At 32.5% G+C, this 18,937-nt stretch overlaps 2 protein-coding genes across 3 annotated transcripts in view; one reads left to right on the top strand and one right to left on the bottom strand.

Annotated features, from left to right (window-relative positions):
- Positions 1–18,937, top strand: part of LOC148304557 (adenylate cyclase type 10-like) — a 33,528-nt gene that overhangs the window by 13,298 nt on the left and 1,293 nt on the right. The window contains exons 15-34 of one of the 2 annotated variants that reach the window (XM_088268088.1): positions 1,284–1,370; positions 2,320–2,467; positions 2,953–3,067; positions 3,485–3,625; positions 3,887–4,030; positions 4,612–4,712; positions 4,793–4,897; positions 5,002–5,094; positions 5,228–5,273; positions 6,365–6,481; positions 6,568–6,680; positions 6,789–6,970; positions 7,748–7,904; positions 7,982–8,116; positions 8,675–8,796; positions 8,878–9,077; positions 9,771–9,936; positions 10,794–11,045; positions 12,304–12,445; positions 13,165–13,317. In XM_088268088.1, coding sequence (XP_088124214.1) covers positions 1,284–1,370; positions 2,320–2,467; positions 2,953–3,067; positions 3,485–3,625; positions 3,887–4,030; positions 4,612–4,712; positions 4,793–4,897; positions 5,002–5,094; positions 5,228–5,273; positions 6,365–6,481; positions 6,568–6,680; positions 6,789–6,970; positions 7,748–7,904; positions 7,982–8,116; positions 8,675–8,796; positions 8,878–9,077; positions 9,771–9,936; positions 10,794–11,045; positions 12,304–12,445; positions 13,165–13,314 — 2,716 coding nt within the window. In that variant the 3' untranslated portion in view covers positions 13,315–13,317. Of the gene's footprint in view, positions 1–1,283; positions 1,371–2,319; positions 2,468–2,952; positions 3,068–3,484; positions 3,626–3,886; positions 4,031–4,611; positions 4,713–4,792; positions 4,898–5,001; positions 5,095–5,227; positions 5,274–6,364; positions 6,482–6,567; positions 6,681–6,788; positions 6,971–7,747; positions 7,905–7,981; positions 8,117–8,674; positions 8,797–8,877; positions 9,078–9,770; positions 9,937–10,793; positions 11,046–12,303; positions 12,446–13,164; positions 13,458–18,937 lie in introns of those variants that run through there. The other variant, XM_088268089.1, reaches the window with a different exon arrangement.
- On the bottom strand, positions 17,248–18,897 carry LOC148304559 (neuralized-like protein 2). The gene is made up of 2 exons (XM_088268104.1): positions 18,070–18,897; positions 17,248–17,667 (listed from the first exon to the last, which is right to left on the bottom strand). Exons 1-2 carry the CDS (start codon positions 18,752–18,754, stop codon positions 17,555–17,557), a joined length of 798 nt encoding a protein of 265 aa, XP_088124230.1. The 5' UTR covers positions 18,755–18,897; the 3' UTR covers positions 17,248–17,554.

Genomic DNA, 18,937 nt, shown 5'->3' with positions numbered 1-18,937 from the left:
CTCTGCATGTAATATTTTAGTGTGTTATAATCATCCCAAAAATGTCGCTCACTCCTTTCAACAACGTCATATATCGAAAAACTTGATTTTTCAAGAGATCGTTATTAAAGTTTAAAAATATAATAAAATGTATTAAAAATAAATATCAAGCCACTTATTGAACTCGCTTTACTGTGCAACAGATCTTTTTAGGTAAAACCTGAATGTTTTTTCTCCATTTGAAAAATATTTATTGTATTTGAAATAAAAATTAAACAATACCTTTTCTTCAAAATGCAAAAACAACACTTTCTGCCCTGTAGCGGGTAAATATTAAGTTAAAAATATGTCACTTTTGCTGGGATATAGTACATTTTCTGGGCATTTCGAAAACATGCACAACTGAAAATTGAAGATTTTTGATATATGACGTTGTTGAAAGGAGTGAGCGATGTATCTATCCTAATATCGAAACTGTCATAAACATTTAACCATTGGTAGTGAAATAAGTAGGAAAGTCAAATACAAATGTTGATACAAATGCAAATACAAATGTTGAAATTTGCAGTAGTGTCACACATGTTTGAGACAGGACCTTTCCGGACTATATATTTTTAAAAAATAATTCCATCAGGTCCACAATAGATTTACAGCATTACAGGGTAAAATAATACATCCAAGTTTTTTGTTTTTTAATAACACTAGTGTTAAAAATTTATTTTTATTTTGAATGTATCATTGAATTCTCGTCCCAGTATACAGCACACTAAATATGAGTGAGAAAAAAATATGTTTGCTTGTATTTATCACTAAATTGATGAAGAAAAAAAATATCGAATGACATTCGACATAGGACTCACCGGAATAAAGGCGATGTCGAATGACATTCGACATAGGACTCACCGGAATAAAGGCGATGTCGAATGACATTCGACATAGGACTCACCGGAATAAAGGCGATGTCGAATGACATTCGACATAGGACTCACCGGAATAAAGGCGATGTCGAATGACATTCGACATAGGACTCACCGGAATAAAGGCGATGTCGAATGACATTCGACATAGGACTCACCGGAATAAAGGCGATGTCGAATGACATTCGACATAGGACTCACCGGAATAAAGGCGATGTCGAATGACATTCGACATAGGACCGGAAAGGGTTAAAAGGATAATAGCCCAGTTTGTAAAGACTTCAATATTTTAAGTCACAATAAATCTGTACAGGTCGATTGTGACCAAGAATGTGTTTTGATAAAGTGGTATGAAATAATTGAAATGTGTATTTTATTTTTAAATAGGATGGTTCAAGCATACAGCCAAGGCGTTTTTGGATGGATTCAAAAGTTTATTCAAATTCTTATTCAGTCGGGGCAGTTAAGTATCAGGTAGATTGCGTTTTATACATTTGATTTACACATTTATCCTCTGGGAACTCAAAGATATAAGGAGTGTATGGGTATGCAACCCGGAGTAGCCTAAGCATTACTGCTTTTCTCATTTTTTACTCTCATTTTCTTCTTCTGCACTCAATGGTGCATAGGGCACCACACTGTAGTGAAGCATTGAGTTTTATTGTTGATTATGTAAAGGCATGGTGATTTATTTTACTAGCCTTGGAATCAAACGAGACCTTCAGCAAGGTGGCCATACGTACGAACCACTGCACTACCGTGAAAAACAATTCCTCTTCTATAGTCGCCAACATTTCTACTCTAATTTCTTTCCCATCAGCATTTATGTCTTTCATCTTTAGCTCCTTCACTTACGTCATCTGCATCACATCAAACATATTTCACTCCTGATCCTTCAAGACTGATCATATCATAATAATCATATATATTTATAAAAATCCTGATCAAGTTATCGCCGCATCGATTGAATACTTTGGTTTTTGATAAGGGCCGGAGGAATTTACGCAGGTAACAATTTTAATCTTACTTTTGTTGTCATGGTACTACCAATGATATATTTTTATTAGTCTAAATCACAGGTTCCCAAACATTTTTAGTCTGGCACTCCCCTATCAAATTTTATCATCAAAGGGGAAAATAAAATTGCCAGAATGTCCCATGATAGAAAGAGGGAAGGAATAAAAATATATACTTTACTTCTTAGTACTTCTACTGTCTCTTTGGGCTTCTTATGCCCTGTAAAAGTCTTCTAGAACGCCCACAGGGGGGGTTATCGCCCACTTTTAGGAATACAGGTCTAAATGATAGCTTAAGAAGTAACACCTAGGGATGCATATCTTTCTTTGCTTGTTGACAAGTTATTATTTCATCATTTATATTTCCAAACCCCTTCATTTATGATTTTTTTTCTTTTCTCTTTGAGGATGCTAAGCAACGATGAAGCATTAGCAATAGGAGCAGTGATGCCGATAAATGAAGACTTGACTTGCACCCCTGTCGGCACAGAGTTTCCTCGACTCAGCCTGGACATCTCCCTCGATGGATGGTTCATGTTTCGATCCAGCTACCGAGTATGTTACGCCTTTTACTAAATAAGCTGTTTTGGAGTCAGAAATGCTCACCAACGTAATTTGTGTCTGTTAGGCTTTTTTAAATATGACAGGCATCGTAGCGTAGTTGGGTAGATGCCCGACTGCGAAACTGGCATTGCGGGTTCGATTCCCGCCAAGTGCAAAATTAATTCATGAAAGATTTATTTTCAATTTGTCTGGGTGTTTGTAATGTATTTTTCACATTTATCTTCCCTGTCCTTACTATTCTACCCGGAGACAGGCCTCTAAAAGTAGAAGCTTTGCGGGTTATTAATAAAATATTTATGTTTAAACAAATCGTGTGATTTAAACTCTTTGCTTTAAATATGCCGATCATCGATAAAAATTCTTGGCAAAATATGAAGGTTATTGAATAAAATATAAAAAAATATATTAAAGTTTGTAAAATAAAAGAAGGAAAATCAAATATGAAAGCAGCCTTATAGAGTAATTTTAATTTTTAGCAGAATGAGTCGGATGCTTCTAGTAGCAGTAGGTTTACTCAAGATAAAATTAAAGTTGCTATTTTAGAGCCGACTTATTCATTTGAAACTATGCAGATTGAAGTTACTTCTAATGGTAAGTTATCCTGTTGCGATCTTTTTGTGTTTTATCTCTTCCATATTTATTTATTTAAAATATTAAAACATCCTTGCCTCGAATGACTTGTACACCATGCATCGTAGACACCGTAGCAGCAACTTGTCCAATTTACACAAGGTTGTAAAAGCATGTTTTCAACTCCTGAGTCCTCTAGCTACTCTTTTCCGACCTACTATTTTTTTTTTCTTTTTTTTTCCTAAGCAGCAATTTTTGTTCACTCTGAGCTCCTTTACGTTTCCATGATTCCTTGATCACAGTACGGGACTAAATCACCACGACTTCACATCTGTTTCTGTCATGACCTATATTCAGTCTATTTTTCAATCTCGAGAATTTTAGTGCAATCAATTAGACAAATCTATCAACCATCCATTGAGTGAATTTTTTTTTCAGTTACATTTTTAAAAACCTACGACACTCTAACACCATTTGAAAAAGTGCTACTGAAATGCAGTTCCGCACTAGGAGAGATATTTAGTCGAGCATTATTGCTCAACGTGCTCCGGTGCCAGTCAGACAAACAAGCTGCCACAGGTCTTTCACAAATTTTATTATAATTATTTAGCCCCAATTTGATTCTGATTGATTGGGACAGCCACTCGAGTCAAATGTGTCTGTCGCTGCTGAGTTTACTACATTACATTGACCTCTTGCCGATTGAGTTCTTGCTAGCTGTATCTGATGAATATGGTAATAATTTATAGAAATTTGAAGATCATTTTTTTTGCAAAAAGTATACTTGCATTCTGATTTTGCACGTTGCCACTCTTAGTATTCAATAATACGTGATTTCAGGATTTGCAAAGCTATTTGATATTGGCTTTTTGAAATGTGCCGGAGGTGACTTTACGCATGACAAGAGTGGCATCTTTATCAAACCTCTGTTGGAGAGATCACTAGCTGATCAGAAGTGTCACTGCATTGGAATCGAGATCCCAGGTGTCAAATCAAATATTAATTCATACTTAGTAGGGTCTTTTTAAATGGTTCAAGAAAGACTTAAAATTTTTCATTGAAAATATAGGAGTCTAAGCATTTAACAGGACCTTTAATGTCATTTTTTGGCCAATGATTGAACAACCATATTTATTTTGACTCGATTTACCAAAACTATTCTACTTCTCTATCCCAAAATCAGGACTGATCACCTTGTCATCATTTAATTAGCAATTAAATATATGTCAAGTCAACCGATGGTACTGTCTATGTGAATGGGAGTCCGAAGAAGATATCATATCTTTATGTGATGAGAAACATTCATACAGAAGATCCTATATTTATTTGTTGGAATTTCCGTGTAATCACGGATAATAATAAGGGTTTAAGGCAAAAAAAGGTGATGACATATACTAGCCAATGACGGGTTGTAAGTCCTTGTCATCTCTGTTGAGATTTTTGAAATATTGGAATAACAAATGTATGTTATCGTGATAACTTGCTGAAATGATTTGGATTAGTACTTACTTTTCGGATAGCAAATAATAAATTTTACGTGAATATTTAAAAGCTTCTTTTTACAGATACAAATGACTTGCCTTATTATGCTTGGTGTGGATATATGCGCTTTTGTAACACTATGTTTTTTACTTACGCATATGACTTATTGACAGAAAATCAGAAGGTTTTTATTGGTTTTTTAATCCTTATTAAATTATTATTAAATACGGGTGCTGTCAATGGTTTTCTTATTTGTTTTTCTAGATAGACTTTCACAACCGGGCAATTACTTATTTGGAGAAGAATATTGGGAAGTGTGTTTCGTGTGGCGGGGGATATTTCAAGAAATTGTTGGGTATTAGGACAGATGTTAGTACAAAACACAGTTTTGGAAATTAGTTGGCGGTATATTAATACTAAATGTTCTATCAATTTTATACAAAAAAATTTCAGCTGTATGACAATTTTTCTAGGTTCACGGTGAAAACTATGAAATTCCGGAGAGTTTTGCAATGTATCTAAACGATGATGGTTTTAATTTCAAATACTTTAAATCTGACATACCAGTAAGTAGGCTCTATTAATTCCACTTTGTTTTGTACTAAACAAATAAGTATTATATATTTAAGGTTATGAGAGAGTGTCAAAGCGATAATGTTAGTACATGTAAAAATAGACGAGTTTAATTCATTATTTCAGATTGACCATTCTCCGAGGTCTGAATCTCACCGGGTGACATTAAAAAGTAAGTTATTTGTGACAATTTAAAGATTTTCAGTTACTTTTAAAATACTAGTCATGAAAATTTCTGGTTAGGTGTGGTGGTGGCTTATATGGTCATACAGCACATTTTCAGTGCTCTGCGACCATATTAGTCAAGTATCTGATACATATGAAGGAAAAAGAGAGTTCAAAGATAAATAACATAAAACACCGATCATGAAAATGTTTAGAATATTATTTATATATTGTGTTATAAATTAACTGGTCAAATTAATTCATTAATAAAAATGATATTTTCTAGCGTTTCTTAAATATCGCTCACTCCTTTCAAGAAAGTCATAAATCAAAAATTTTGATTTTTCTGGAGAATGTTTTTAAAGTTTAAAAATATAATACAATGTATTAAAAACAAATATCAAGCCACTTATTGAACTTTTTACTGTGCAACAAATCATTTTAGGTAAAACCTGAAGGTTTTTTCTCCATTTGAAAAATATTTAGTATATTAAAAAAAAAAAATTAAACAATACATTTTCTTCAAAATGCAAAAATAACACTTTCTGCCCTGCAGCGGGTAAATATTAAGATAAAAATATGCCGCTTTTGCTGGGATATAGTACTTTTTCTGGGCATTCCGAAAACATGCACAACTAATAATTGACTATTTTTGATTTATGATGTTCTTGAAAAGAGTGAGCGATATGTGAATATAATTCAGAATTTGGACCTTATACACAAATTAAACGAGTTTCTGCTTAATAAAAGCCTCCCTCATCTCACCATAGATGTCTCTAGTGAAGTCAAGCACTGTGTTTCGAGTTTGATCAATGTATCTTGGAGTTTCAAGAATTTGAGTAGCATGGTTGTCAATCATGGTTAGAATTAGTGAACTTCCATATTCTTCTTCATCTATATTGAGATGTCAAAAAATAATATTCCTCATTTAATCTCATTAGCACTGTAAGGAATCTATTAACTACTTTAAATAAAAATATGCCTTATTAATATTTTTAAGGGTCCACTGCTAGATTTTTGCTGTAAGAATCCATGGGCATAGTCAGTTTGGGAACACTATGGTTAAGCTAATAAAATAGATACACAATATTTTTTTAGGTATTGACGAATTGGATAATCTGAGTTTATTTAATATGGGAAACTTTGTATCATGCGAATGTGAAATGATATTAGCCGCCATGTACACTCAGATTATTGAGCACTGTAGAAAAACTGGTAACTGTTTTACTAGGTATATATATATTGAAATATATTTCTATCATGATAAAACCAAGTAAATATGCTGTAAATCTAATTTACAGACGAGGTTCACAAACTTCTAGAGGCGTACATAGAATATGCTGAATTAAAAATTAACGAAGAAAATATTCAAGAAGCGATGGTCGTATTATGCCAAGTAGATGAATTTGTCAATGTAAGAAACTTGACGTATTTTTGCATAGTAGTTCTTTTTAAAAAGATTGACAATCCCCTCATTGTTTTTTTTTCTATGAAAGGTATGCTTGTATTTGATTTGTTGCAGAGTCCGAAATTTCATTTGCCAGAAAACAATAAGCGATTTTCAGCTTGGCAAAAGAACTTCGTGTTTGGTAGAATAGCTTCCATAAGAGGAAGAGCCCTGCTGGAGTATAGAGACTTGCAGGAGGCGTATATATATTTACTCAAAGCCATGACATTATTTGGATGTCCTTTTCCAACTTCAAGGTAGTAGCGACGCATTTAAAAGAGCTTGATTGTAGTTATATGAAGTTGGATAATCAGTCCTGCTCTCCAAATTCATAGATATACTAATGTGCAATGGCAAGCCGCAAGTTAAAAACAGTAGATTTGAGATAAACGAGTTTAAAGTTAACTTAAAATTATGCTTTTTCCCAACACTTGTATCAAATTAATACAATTTTGCGGCTATTTGGATATTGAATATCTCGGTAAAGGAAATAGATGGAGCAAAATCTATGATTGTATGTGATACAGGCTAGTTATAAGAATGCTTTGAGCCGTGTTACGCTAAACAGCTGCAACTAGAATTACGGCTAGTTGCCTTCACACATTAGTATAGCACTGGAATGTGTGTGATGGGATGGAGATATTATAAGTGAACTACATATGACTCAAGGTAAAAGACATGTTTCCAAATGGGAAGAGTAATGGAGGAAAAGGAGAATGACATCAATAGCTAGGGCACTTGTACTATCTTGTGTGTAAGCCGAATACTGTTAATATATGCAAGTCCTTTGAGATTTTTTAAAATAACAGATAAAAATTAAAAAAAAGGCCATTGCTGCATAACCAAGTAATTCTGTCTCGATTTTGAGGCGCAGTCTGATGATTATTCTCTTAACAATAACATAAAATGCAGGGTGATTTTTACCAGTAACCATATTGTATGTAGACAAGACATAATGAACCAAGATTGGTAGATAAATTGTAGCAATCTATCACCTGTGTGAATGGTGCTTTAGAGAGTTAATTTTTTTTCAGAAACAAAATTAAATTAAGATTGTTCTTTGAAAAATCAAAGCAAAAGCTGGCCCTTGAAATGTTTTCCGAATTGTATATTGGAAAAGTGACCGGCATAGAAGGGACCTTCATGGACCAAGTGGCTCAAAACTTGACCTATTTGTTTACCTACTTTATGGTACCCTTAATTCTTTGCTTTAACTCTGTATGTTGAAAATAGGCACTATTATTTGTGAAAATGCAGAATTATTGCAGAACATCGAGGATTTTGAGGCGGCTTACTTGGCGGCTGTGTGGTCCTTGAATTGTGCTTTAAAGTTGAATAGAAACTTTGTACTGCTCTGTATCGTTAATGGAAATATGTTAACAATTGGAAAACGGTATAATGAGGTAATTCAACCATTTAACCACAAACGTATTAAAAGATTTATCCTTTCCTTTACAATCTATGTACCCATAAATCATTAAAACCCCGGTCAACGTGGGAGATATGTTCTAATAAGTTTAAGCGCTAGGCAAAACAGCATCAAACAAGGTCATTTGGACACTAAACACTAAAAAAACCCCTGCAAAAAGTTCTTTGTCACTGCTTTATATACCAATAAAAAAATATATATCAACTGCTTTGCGGGTTTTAATCCAGTAATTGTGTATAAAGATCAATCACTAAAAATGTTATATTTTTATGCTAATATATTTTATTTTATTTTATTTTTATATTTTTATGCCCAATGGTGCAAAGGGCATTATATCGTGTAGACAAAGTGTTTCCTCGATTGCCATTCACATGAAGGCAATGTAATCAGTCATGAGCGTCAGGTACTTAAATAAATATTGCAGTGAAAAATCACTGATATTTATTGAAACCCTTATCTCAGAATATCAAAAATTATTTTGAAATATGTTATAAAAATAGCCAATAATTTTTTTGGATTTGTTTTCATAAAGATGAACCTGTGTCGCAAAATTGAAGCTTGCGCTTTGAGAATGTGTTCTAATGTAACCCAGTTGCTAGATGTCACAGAAATCCACGCTATTTCATACTTGTTCACTAGTATATTTCTCTTCAGGTAAGTGGATACAAACATTTATTGAATGGTGATTAGTAATCCTGACCGGTTCTCAGCTACTCTTGATGGTATTGTTGACAGAATCGGGCACGTAAACACAGAAAGTGGCATGGAAATAGGATACAAAGTCCTCAAGACCCTGAATAACTCCAAGGCGAGGTACAACAAAGCGCAAGTGCTCATTGGACTAGGGGGGGTCCTGTCTAGCAAGAAGATGTTTGGTGCAGCCATGGAGATCTTTCAAAGATTGAAAGATGAAGAAAATGACCACGACGTAATAAGTATGTTTCTAAAACCTGCTACATACTGAGAAGTCTTTTCAAGAAACTAAACCTGAATAAATTATAGCAATACCCCACTGCTGGAATCACAGTGAGAAAAATAACGTAGTGTTAATTAATAATGTAGTGAAGATAGCTTTCACTCTGGGCACTCTCAAGTTTTTTGTCAAGTGCATGCCGCCAAATCAATGCATATTTTTAAGAATACATAATTTAAATTTATTTAAAACAAAAATTATTTACCTTAAATTATATGCAAACACAGCAGGACCTCTATAATACGAACCCCCGCTTATCCGAACACCTCTGTTGTAATCTGTATGCCCACTCATGCCCAGAATGGGCTAACCAAGTGGATATTCCTGTGCAAGAGAATATGCTTTTATGTAAATTGCGAAATAAAGCTTTTTACTTGCCATTAAATAAATCTCGACCAACTGTAATATTATATTTCTTTAAAAAAGTTGAATAAATACATTCAAAATTTTACAACACATATTTGTTTTAGTTAATAAAAATACCCTACAGGTTCTCTGTACTGTAATCCGAGCGCTCCACTAGTTCGATCAGAGGGTAAATTTTTGGCTCACGGATTATAGAGGTCCTGCTGTACATTTATTTAGTATGCAAGGCACTATGATGAAATGCATAAAGTATTTAATAGTTAATAAAATAAAATGGTACTTATTTAAGATAAAACTTGGTACTATGCAAAGACATTGGATCTACATTTAGATACTGGATATACTATAGAGACATACACTTCATGTTGCAAGTTTTATTTGGAGTGCGGGGAGAATATAATCAACAGCAAGGATCCTATGGCGGGATGGCATTTCATTGTTAACTTGTGGGTGCGGTAAGACAATACAATTTAATTTATCAACTAGACATTTCCACTTTTTTATTTCTCATGTATTATATGCATATGGTAAGATAACAGTCTGCCTCCGTAGTGTAATAGTCAGCACGCTAGGCTACCATGCTGGAGGTCTCGGGTTCGATTCCCAAGAGGGTCAAAATAAATATTAGTGATTTTTCAGTCAAATATTTATATAATATGACCCTGGACTGGTACTTGAAGCGTAAGGCTAATCACCTTTCCTTCGTGTATTTAACGATCAAGATAACACTGCTTCTATATGATGCAGTGACCTGTGCACTATTGGGTGCGGATAAGGGTTAGAAGAAGAAGGAAGATAACATAGTTTAATAAAATCATGCAAAATTGTTGCTAATATAGGCACTGTTTTCATATCGCTCACTCCTTTCAAGAACGTCATAAATCAAAAAACTTGATTTTTCAGGAGAACGTTATTAAAGTTTAAAAATATTATGCAATATATTAAAAATAAATATCAAGCCACTTATTGAACTTTTTAGTACAACAGATCTTTTTAGGAAAAACCTGTATGTTTTTTCTCCATTTAAAAAATAACTAGTTTATTTTTCTTTTTAATTAAATAATACCTTTTCTACAAAATGCAAAACCAATACTTTCTGCCTTGTAGCGGACAAATATTAAGTTAAAATATGCCGCTTTTGCTGGGATATAGTACATTTTCTGGGCATTCCGAAAACATGCACAACTGAAAATTGACTATTTTTGATTTATGACGTTCTTGAAAGGAGTGAGCGATATTACTAATATAGGCAATGTTTTAATTTTTGTATGTATATGTAATGCATTTTAAAGTGAATATTGTATTTTTTAAGGGCTATGCGTACTCGGCAATGGGACACGACGGCCATGTGGTTTGAGAAGGCCCGCAAATACGACCAGATTTTATTTAGCGAAAATGTTTACATCACCACTGCATTACGATATTTTGAAGGACTCATGCTCTCTCTTGTATCGGAGATGGATAGTAAAAATGAATTTGAATATTCGATATTGTTGAAATTGCTGAAAAAGGTCTACAAGAAAATTAAACAAATATGCAGTCAAAATAAAATCTGCGCGCCAAGGTAAGGGGTGATCTGATACAGCGGACTCTCGATTTAGTGGGATCAAATCAACAAGAAGGCTGATTAACAGGGATGCTTTGTATTTCGAAAATGAAAACTGGCTTAGATTTTTTTTATATTTAAATGATAATTAAACACGAGTGCTTTAAGTTTTAATGCCATGTTATTTTTTAAATAATGAATTTAGTAAACATTCACGTTATTTAATCAAGAGTCTAGTAAATATTTTTTTCTTATAATATTTATGTAATGAATAGTAACTGAAGAGCAGGATGATACCTTTCCTTCATTTAATTTACAATCAAGATATCACTACATCTTTGTCAGTGCCCTATGCACCATTTTGTGCAAATAACGGTTAGGAGAAGATTTTGATGTTTGTGTGTATATAACTGATAATTATTTTCATGGCTATGAGTTTCATTATTTTTGTTGGAGATCTTCTTGATTTTACAAGAATTATATGCTGCTACAGTACGGCTGTCCAAATTTAAAACACAGTAAGGGACATTTTTTTTGTAATAGGTTTTTTTTGCATTTTTGGACTAAGTAGAGTCTAATTGGACAGCCGAGTAGTTTCAATGTGTTTTTCGAATTATTTCTATTTTTTTTGTGAGCAAAAATGATTTTTTTGCTACTTCCAACCACTGGGTATCATATTCACTTCATCAGCGTCAATTTTAGAGTGTGGATTTTTTCAAATTAATACCAATCAAAAGGTCAGCGAAGTTAATTAAGCTAAATGTCACGGTAAACTTGTAATTGCTGACTCAGAATACAGCAGTTAGACCAAATGATCATTCAATTAGTATGAAAAGTTTATATAAATTATTACAATGAAAGTAATAGAAAAATGGTCAGCTCGCTCCGCTACCGTTCTGGAGGTCCCGGGTTCAATTCCCAGGGGGGTTAAATAAATATAAGTTATTTTTTTCACTCTAATATTTATTCAATATTACCTTGGACTGGTACCTGAAGCGCAAGGTTAATCACCTTTGCATCTTGTATTTTTTGTTTTAACATGCTATTTTTTGTTTTAATGTCTTGTTTAACGATAATGATTTAGTGCCCTATGCACCATAGGGTCCGAATAGGGTTAGAAGAAGAAGAAGAATAGACAAAACAAATGTAGTAATTTAATTTATACTGATGTTAAGAACTGTATTACCTATGAATGCGATTTGAAATATTTATTTTTTTACATTAAATGTGAAAAAAGAATTGCCTGTGGAATGTGTAATTAATTTGAATATTACAGATACAGCTTTCTCAGAGCATATTATCATCTATTAATTAACCGTGACAATATTAAAGTACGGAAATATTTGGATAAAAGCCGCGCTCTGGCTCAAGAAGAAGGAATTAACATTGCCATAGACTGGTGTGACCATGCTGACAAGGTGACAGTACACGACTATATTAATCATAAAACAAACCATTCTAAATAAATTGGAATAATATATTAGCCTTAGATATTTAGTTTTGGGTTAGCTTAAAATATTATTAGTCTTATATTATGGTCAAAGTTACGCTGGTTAGTATTTTGAGAGAATTTTTAAGTAGGTAGCAATGGAGCATCGCATGATTTTTCACTCCATCCGTTTGATAACTAAGCCAATAAACTTTGCTTGAGTAGGTACTGGAGTGCTGTGGAAATAGTAAATTTTATTTAAATATGGTTGTTCAGTGTTGCCATTAAATGGAGCCGAAATGGACAAACATGTTACCTACCATACTAGAAATAGAGAGAGAGAAGCTTGATGGAAAGGAATAGATCCCCTGGATAATTGTCATCCACATAAATACATTTTTGTGTTCTCAATTTGCCTTCACTTTTATCCTGAATTAGCGTATTCTATTTGAGAATGGAACTTTATTGTAAACTTCAAATAAAATTACTGGCATTGTCCCCGCTAAAGTACTTGAGTAGTTATGTACTGGAGCGCAGTGGTTATGTCGTAGTTGTGGAAGCACCTGGAGAAATGGCAACACTATTACTGTATACTTTCTTTATAGTTCGTAATCTATGGCACTTTCATACAAAGTCGGATAAATAAGTATATGAGTTTTATGGGCTGGTTGATAATACAAGACTACATAATTGTTATATTGCTTGTAGGCTTGGAGTAACAAACTGAGTCCATTGGAGATGAACCATTGGATAGTTCACAGTGAAGATGGCAATGAAATCTTGTTTAACAGAACAGAGGAGAATTCAAATAAATTTATTCCATTTACATACCCGCTTCCCATACATTGGTTCAAGTAAAATGTATATTTATTGTAAAAAGAATGAGGAATATTTTGATATACTATATCACCATTCATAGTTTTGTCTTTAAATATATGCATGTATAATATTAGTTATATTTTATTGATTGAATAAATAATGTTTTGTTAATAAATAATTAAAATATAAAAATTTCAACTCATTATTGTAATTTAAGGGGTTTAAAAACATTATAAAGTATCTATCCATGTAATGACATAATTATTTTTAAAAAAGTAACTGGCAGACTGCTATGTGATTTTTATAAAAATGGAGACAACACACAGCTGATGAATGAATTTTGAAATTATTTGAATATTACTATATATATTTACAATTTTTGGTTAAACAATTTTGCACAATTCTATTTATAGATTTATATTTTAATGTTTACATTAAAATATTATTTAAATACATGCAAAGCTACAAATAATAAATTCTTTAATATCTAAGGATATCTGTATTACGTAAGAGGTGAAGTATTTAGTTTTTTTGGTGGCTGTTGGAGTTTTTCCCCACTTAGTACGGGGTGGGTTAAAAATTTATCAAAATTACCGCAGGATAATACCTTGACTATAAAAAAAACTCAATATGTTTAAATAAGAATATCTTTATTTTAATTTAATAAAAAAAAATTACATCTTTTCATTTTTAAGTACAATACATTATATAATATTTAGTTAATCGAAGTCAATGCTAAAATGGTGTATAATTTTAGTAAATAACAATACATCTTTTATATAAAGTATGTAAAAAGAACAAGCATGAGACAGAATTATTGCTAATATCTAGTTTGTACAACATTTTTTATTTCTGTACAAGAAAATATTACAAAACATTTTTAAAATGGCTGGGAAAATGTACAAATGTAAAATAATAATGACACCACAACAAAAATGAAATTTTATACAAAGAACATTTTATGGAATGTTAAGATATGAATTGATGTAATATAATTTCATAATATAGGATGGTAAAAAAGTATAGAATACCTATTCTCATTTCAAACGTTCCCTGAGTAGGTATTTTGCATTTTTTTATCACACCTTAATTTACTTGTAAAACAGACACCAACAAATTATTTAATAAATATTTAAAGTCAATTTAAAACTTTGTATGTACATTTCTGTCCGCCTCCGTAGCACACTCGGCTACCGTTCTGGAGGTCCCGGGTTCGATTCCCAAGGGGGGTAAAATAAATATAAGTGATTTTTTCACTGTAATATTTATTCAATATTACCATGGACTGGTACTTGAAACGGAGGGCTGATCACCCTTCCTTCATGTGTAAACGATCAAGATAACACTGCGTTTATATGACACAGTGCCCTATGCACCATTGGGGTGCGGATAAGAGTTTTATTATTATTTATTATTATGTACATTTCTAGCACATTGATTTCAAAGATGAGTTCAACTATTATTAAGTTGATATAAAAGTATGTAGCGAGATGTTGAGCAGTAGTAAATGAGATATTTAAGCTAGGTATTTACACTAGCGAAAAAATAGCGCTTGAAAGACTTTTAGAATCCAGCCCTTCACTGTGTGTTGTTAATATGAGAAACGAAATTGAGATTATTAAAACAAACTGTTTCTTCAGATCACAAAGCAACTGGCCAAAAATAATGATGTGACGATTGAAGTTCTGCAATTCTTTTCAACTGAGACTATTAATCACAAATAAATATTGACAATCTTTATTAAACATCCTTGGCCCCCATAAATTATGGTATTAAAAATGTGTCTAGTGACTAGAAATTTAAAATTTCCATGTTAAATCTATGGTTGAGCAATTTTATCCCAATTTTTTTTTATGGCGTTATTATAGGCGTTTTTTGTTAAAACAGTTTTAAAATGTCACGTTTTTGTATGATATATCGCTCACTCCTTTCAAGAACGTCATAAATCAAAAAACTTGATTTTTCAGGAGAACGTTTTTAAAGATTAAAAATATATTACAATGTATTAAAAATAAATATCAAGCCACTTATTAAACTTTTTACTGTGCAACAAATCTTTTTAGGTAAAACCTGAATGTTTTTTCTCCATTTGAAAAATATTTATTATATTTAAAATAATAATTAAACAATACCTTTTCTTCAAAATGCAAAAACAACACTTTCTGCCTTGTGGCGGGTAAATATTAAGTTAAAAATATGCCTCTTTTGCTGGGATATAGTACATTTTCTGGGCATCCCGAAAATACGCACAACTGAAAATTGACGATTTTTGATTTATGACGTTCTTGAAAGGAGTGAGCGATATAGTCAGAGATATAAGTCAGTAACATAATATACATTAAATATAATAAATCAAATCCATCCTATTTAAAATATATATATATTTAATGGAAGTTTCTTAAAGAAGTGATTATTTACATTTTTATAATACCAGACAGATATTCCTGTCAAATTATCAATCCTTGTCAATTGGGATAAGAACAATCATAAATGTCCAATAAGAATGGCGCAAGTTCAAAAATTCTATTAACATCTAATTTTAGAATAAAATAATAACAGATCAAAAAAATACAACAAAGATTAGGAAAACAAACAAAAAATACTGTTTAGATTCATGCAAAATAAAATGGTGAACAGCTATGTTGACATAGAGTCCGACCAACAGTCAGATCTCTAAAAATATACTTAACTTAAAGATTTCTAGTTTTTACACCTAATAATAAATATCAGTGCATTTGAAATCTATTTCGTATATTAAAAGCATTGTTAATTTTGTGGTATGGTAATGTAACACTCTCCTTATCATTCATCATTCACATTGTGTAATACCTCTTTAAAACACATTACTTTGTGACTATTGGTTTCGGAATAATCATTCCATCATCAGGTCAAATGTAGATTAAAATGAAATTGTTATGCTTATACAAAAAAAAATTTTTTGAAACAGAGAAAGAAGATTGTAATTCTTTGTCTTCTTTCTCTCTTTCAAAATTTCATTTATGTATAAATGTCAGACCATAATAATTTAATTTTAATCTACATTTGACCTGATGATGGAATGATTATTCCGATCCCTTGTCACAAAGTAGTGTTTTTTTTAAAAGTGGTATTACACAAAGTGAACAATGAATGATAAGGACAGTGTAATTTGAAATCTGACTGCTGTTTGGGTTGTCTTTATGATAAATTTTTTATCATCAAATATATATACATTGTTCACAATTGAATATAAAAACTTTTTGTTGTAAATTTGACTATATTAATTGGTTTGTCATGCTTTTACAGTGGAACCTCGCTAATTTTTTGCAGACTGATCACCTTGCCTTAATGTGTAATTAACCAAGATAACACTGCGTCGATACGATGCAGTGGACCATTGGGTGCAGATAACCCTTAGATTGAAATAATAGAAAAAAAACAATATAAGGTTTTAAAGTAAATAATCATGAGCATCGTTAAAATAATATTTTCAATTGGAATATCAAATAAATAAATAAATAAAAATACTAACTAATATTGTGAATTAGTTTTGATAATCTTCAAGTATTACTTTTGCCAAAACAAATAAATGTTATATTAAACATAATATTGTGAAGTTGGTACAGTAAATAATTTGTACCAATGCTTCAAGAAACTATGTGAAGAAGTCAACAGATGTCACTAAAAGTCCTTTTTTAAAAATAAATGACAGTGATGAGATTATAAACACAAATACATCAATATTGTTTGGACAATAAGGTTTGTCCATACTGCTTGAGAGGTTAGGTTCCTAATGATATTCCCCTTATGTCCTTCACCTTTTGCTAATTCCATTCCCAAATTATAATAATTTAAAGTAAAATATTAGTAAACATTTGTTGATTTTATACACTGAATGCCAGATTATATGAATAGTAAATAATCATTGAGGGGTCTGGAATGCCTTAATCTAGCATAGGTACATTATTTTCTTACTGAGAAATTTATTCAGTATTTGTGCATTGAACAGTCTTTGAAAATTAGTCTCACACAAATAGCGGAGCTCCACTGTAATTTCACCAGAAAAAATCTTTCCTATGCAAATACTTAAACTAATCATACTTTACAATTTGCACTTAATACCTATACATTTTCAATAGCAGCTACTTGCATACACATAAAAAATATTTACCTAATACTTTATAGAAAATATTAAATTTGATTTCATCACAATGGTTTTCCTCAAAGATACGTCAATTTAGCAATGTGATTGCACGATGCACACGTATGTACGCATGTATATATCAGGGTAAATTATTATTTAAGCTTGAAGTAGAAACTCTTTCACACATTTTGGCAGAGGGAGAGATTTCACTGACTGGATTTCAACATATTGAAGTATTGCATCGCGGCACACATTCTGTAGCGTTTTCACTGTAAAACAAAACATACATTCAATTAGATTATTTATTCAAAAGTTGCGACAAATGATTTATTTCATAAGAATTAATCGCATATCAAAAAATGTATGTATAATTATTAGTATTTCTTCTTCTTTTTCTTGTATTATTATTAAAAATAGGTATCAAATAGTGGCAGAGTGGGTCTGAACTTGAAACTCTGACTCAAGAGTCTGGGATACTAAGCACGGCACCGCAACCCGACACTTTATTAAGATAGTGCGTGTTAGTAGAATAGAGTCAAGTTGTTTGATTTTTAAAAATTTTTCTAAATAAATAATTTGTACACATGCAATGAAGTTGACTGGAATCTTCAAAATATCTCGCATCAATAGCACCAAGAAATTAAATTGATAAACAAAATAAAATAGCTTACCTCCGTATAGTTGGACAATTTTGACTTGTTTTGTGGTCCCGTAGACATCCACGACCGCGTGCAGGGGACCTCTCTTGTAGGGAATATCTTTGGTGCACGGCCCCTGGTCTTCACCATTGATAATGAAATGCATCTCCGCAAGATCATTCTCATCCCCGTTTTGTTTTCGCAGGGGAACGAAAAATACGCCGATTCTACTGCCGGCGTCAGTAGGCAGTATGTCCTGAGGCATGCCGCTCTGAGTGGGCGGCTTCAAGACCATCCGGGATATATATCCCCGCGGGGTGCGCACTGCGTGCCCATCGCCCAACACGGACTGCTGGGCGCTACTCTCCACTCGCTGCGAGTTTCCCTGGTTCACTAACTCGATAACGTTATTCTGCGTCTTGGATATCGGGAATATCCAGGACGTCCCCATGTTCGCTAGATCCGGAAGGGCGTACTGCGGAAGGCCGCGGTTTCCTATCGCGGCTGTTTGCGGATCCAACAGCGTCAGTCCCAGTCTCATATAGCCGCTCCATCCTCGCTCGTTCATTTCAATTTCAACCAGAAATATTTCCCCCGGCAATAACGGTTTTTCGCTAAATGTCAGAGCATTAGCAAAACTAGCTTTTCTGTACGCGACCGTATTATCTTCCCGAAGAATAATGTTTGAGCCGTGAAATGGGTGGAATCTTGATAACATTTTAAATATTTGCTATTTACGGGATAAACTAATTAAAAATAATAATTTTCGAAAAGGTCCACTTGTTAATTCCATGATAATAAGCAAATTGACGACATGATCAGAGATTTAATAATCGAACCAGCGGATGACATTCCGACTGTAAATATTTTTGACTTTTTGTAATTTCTTTGAATTTGTCTA

The sequence above is a fragment of the Brachycentrus maculatus genome, unplaced genomic scaffold (genome assembly GCF_059751285.1).
Source record: "Brachycentrus maculatus isolate JH-2025_06_01 unplaced genomic scaffold, ASM5975128v1 h1tg000311l, whole genome shotgun sequence".
In the NCBI taxonomy this organism is placed as follows: domain Eukaryota; kingdom Metazoa; phylum Arthropoda; class Insecta; order Trichoptera; family Brachycentridae; genus Brachycentrus; species Brachycentrus maculatus.
This window is presented reverse-complemented; position numbering and strand designations above follow the sequence as displayed.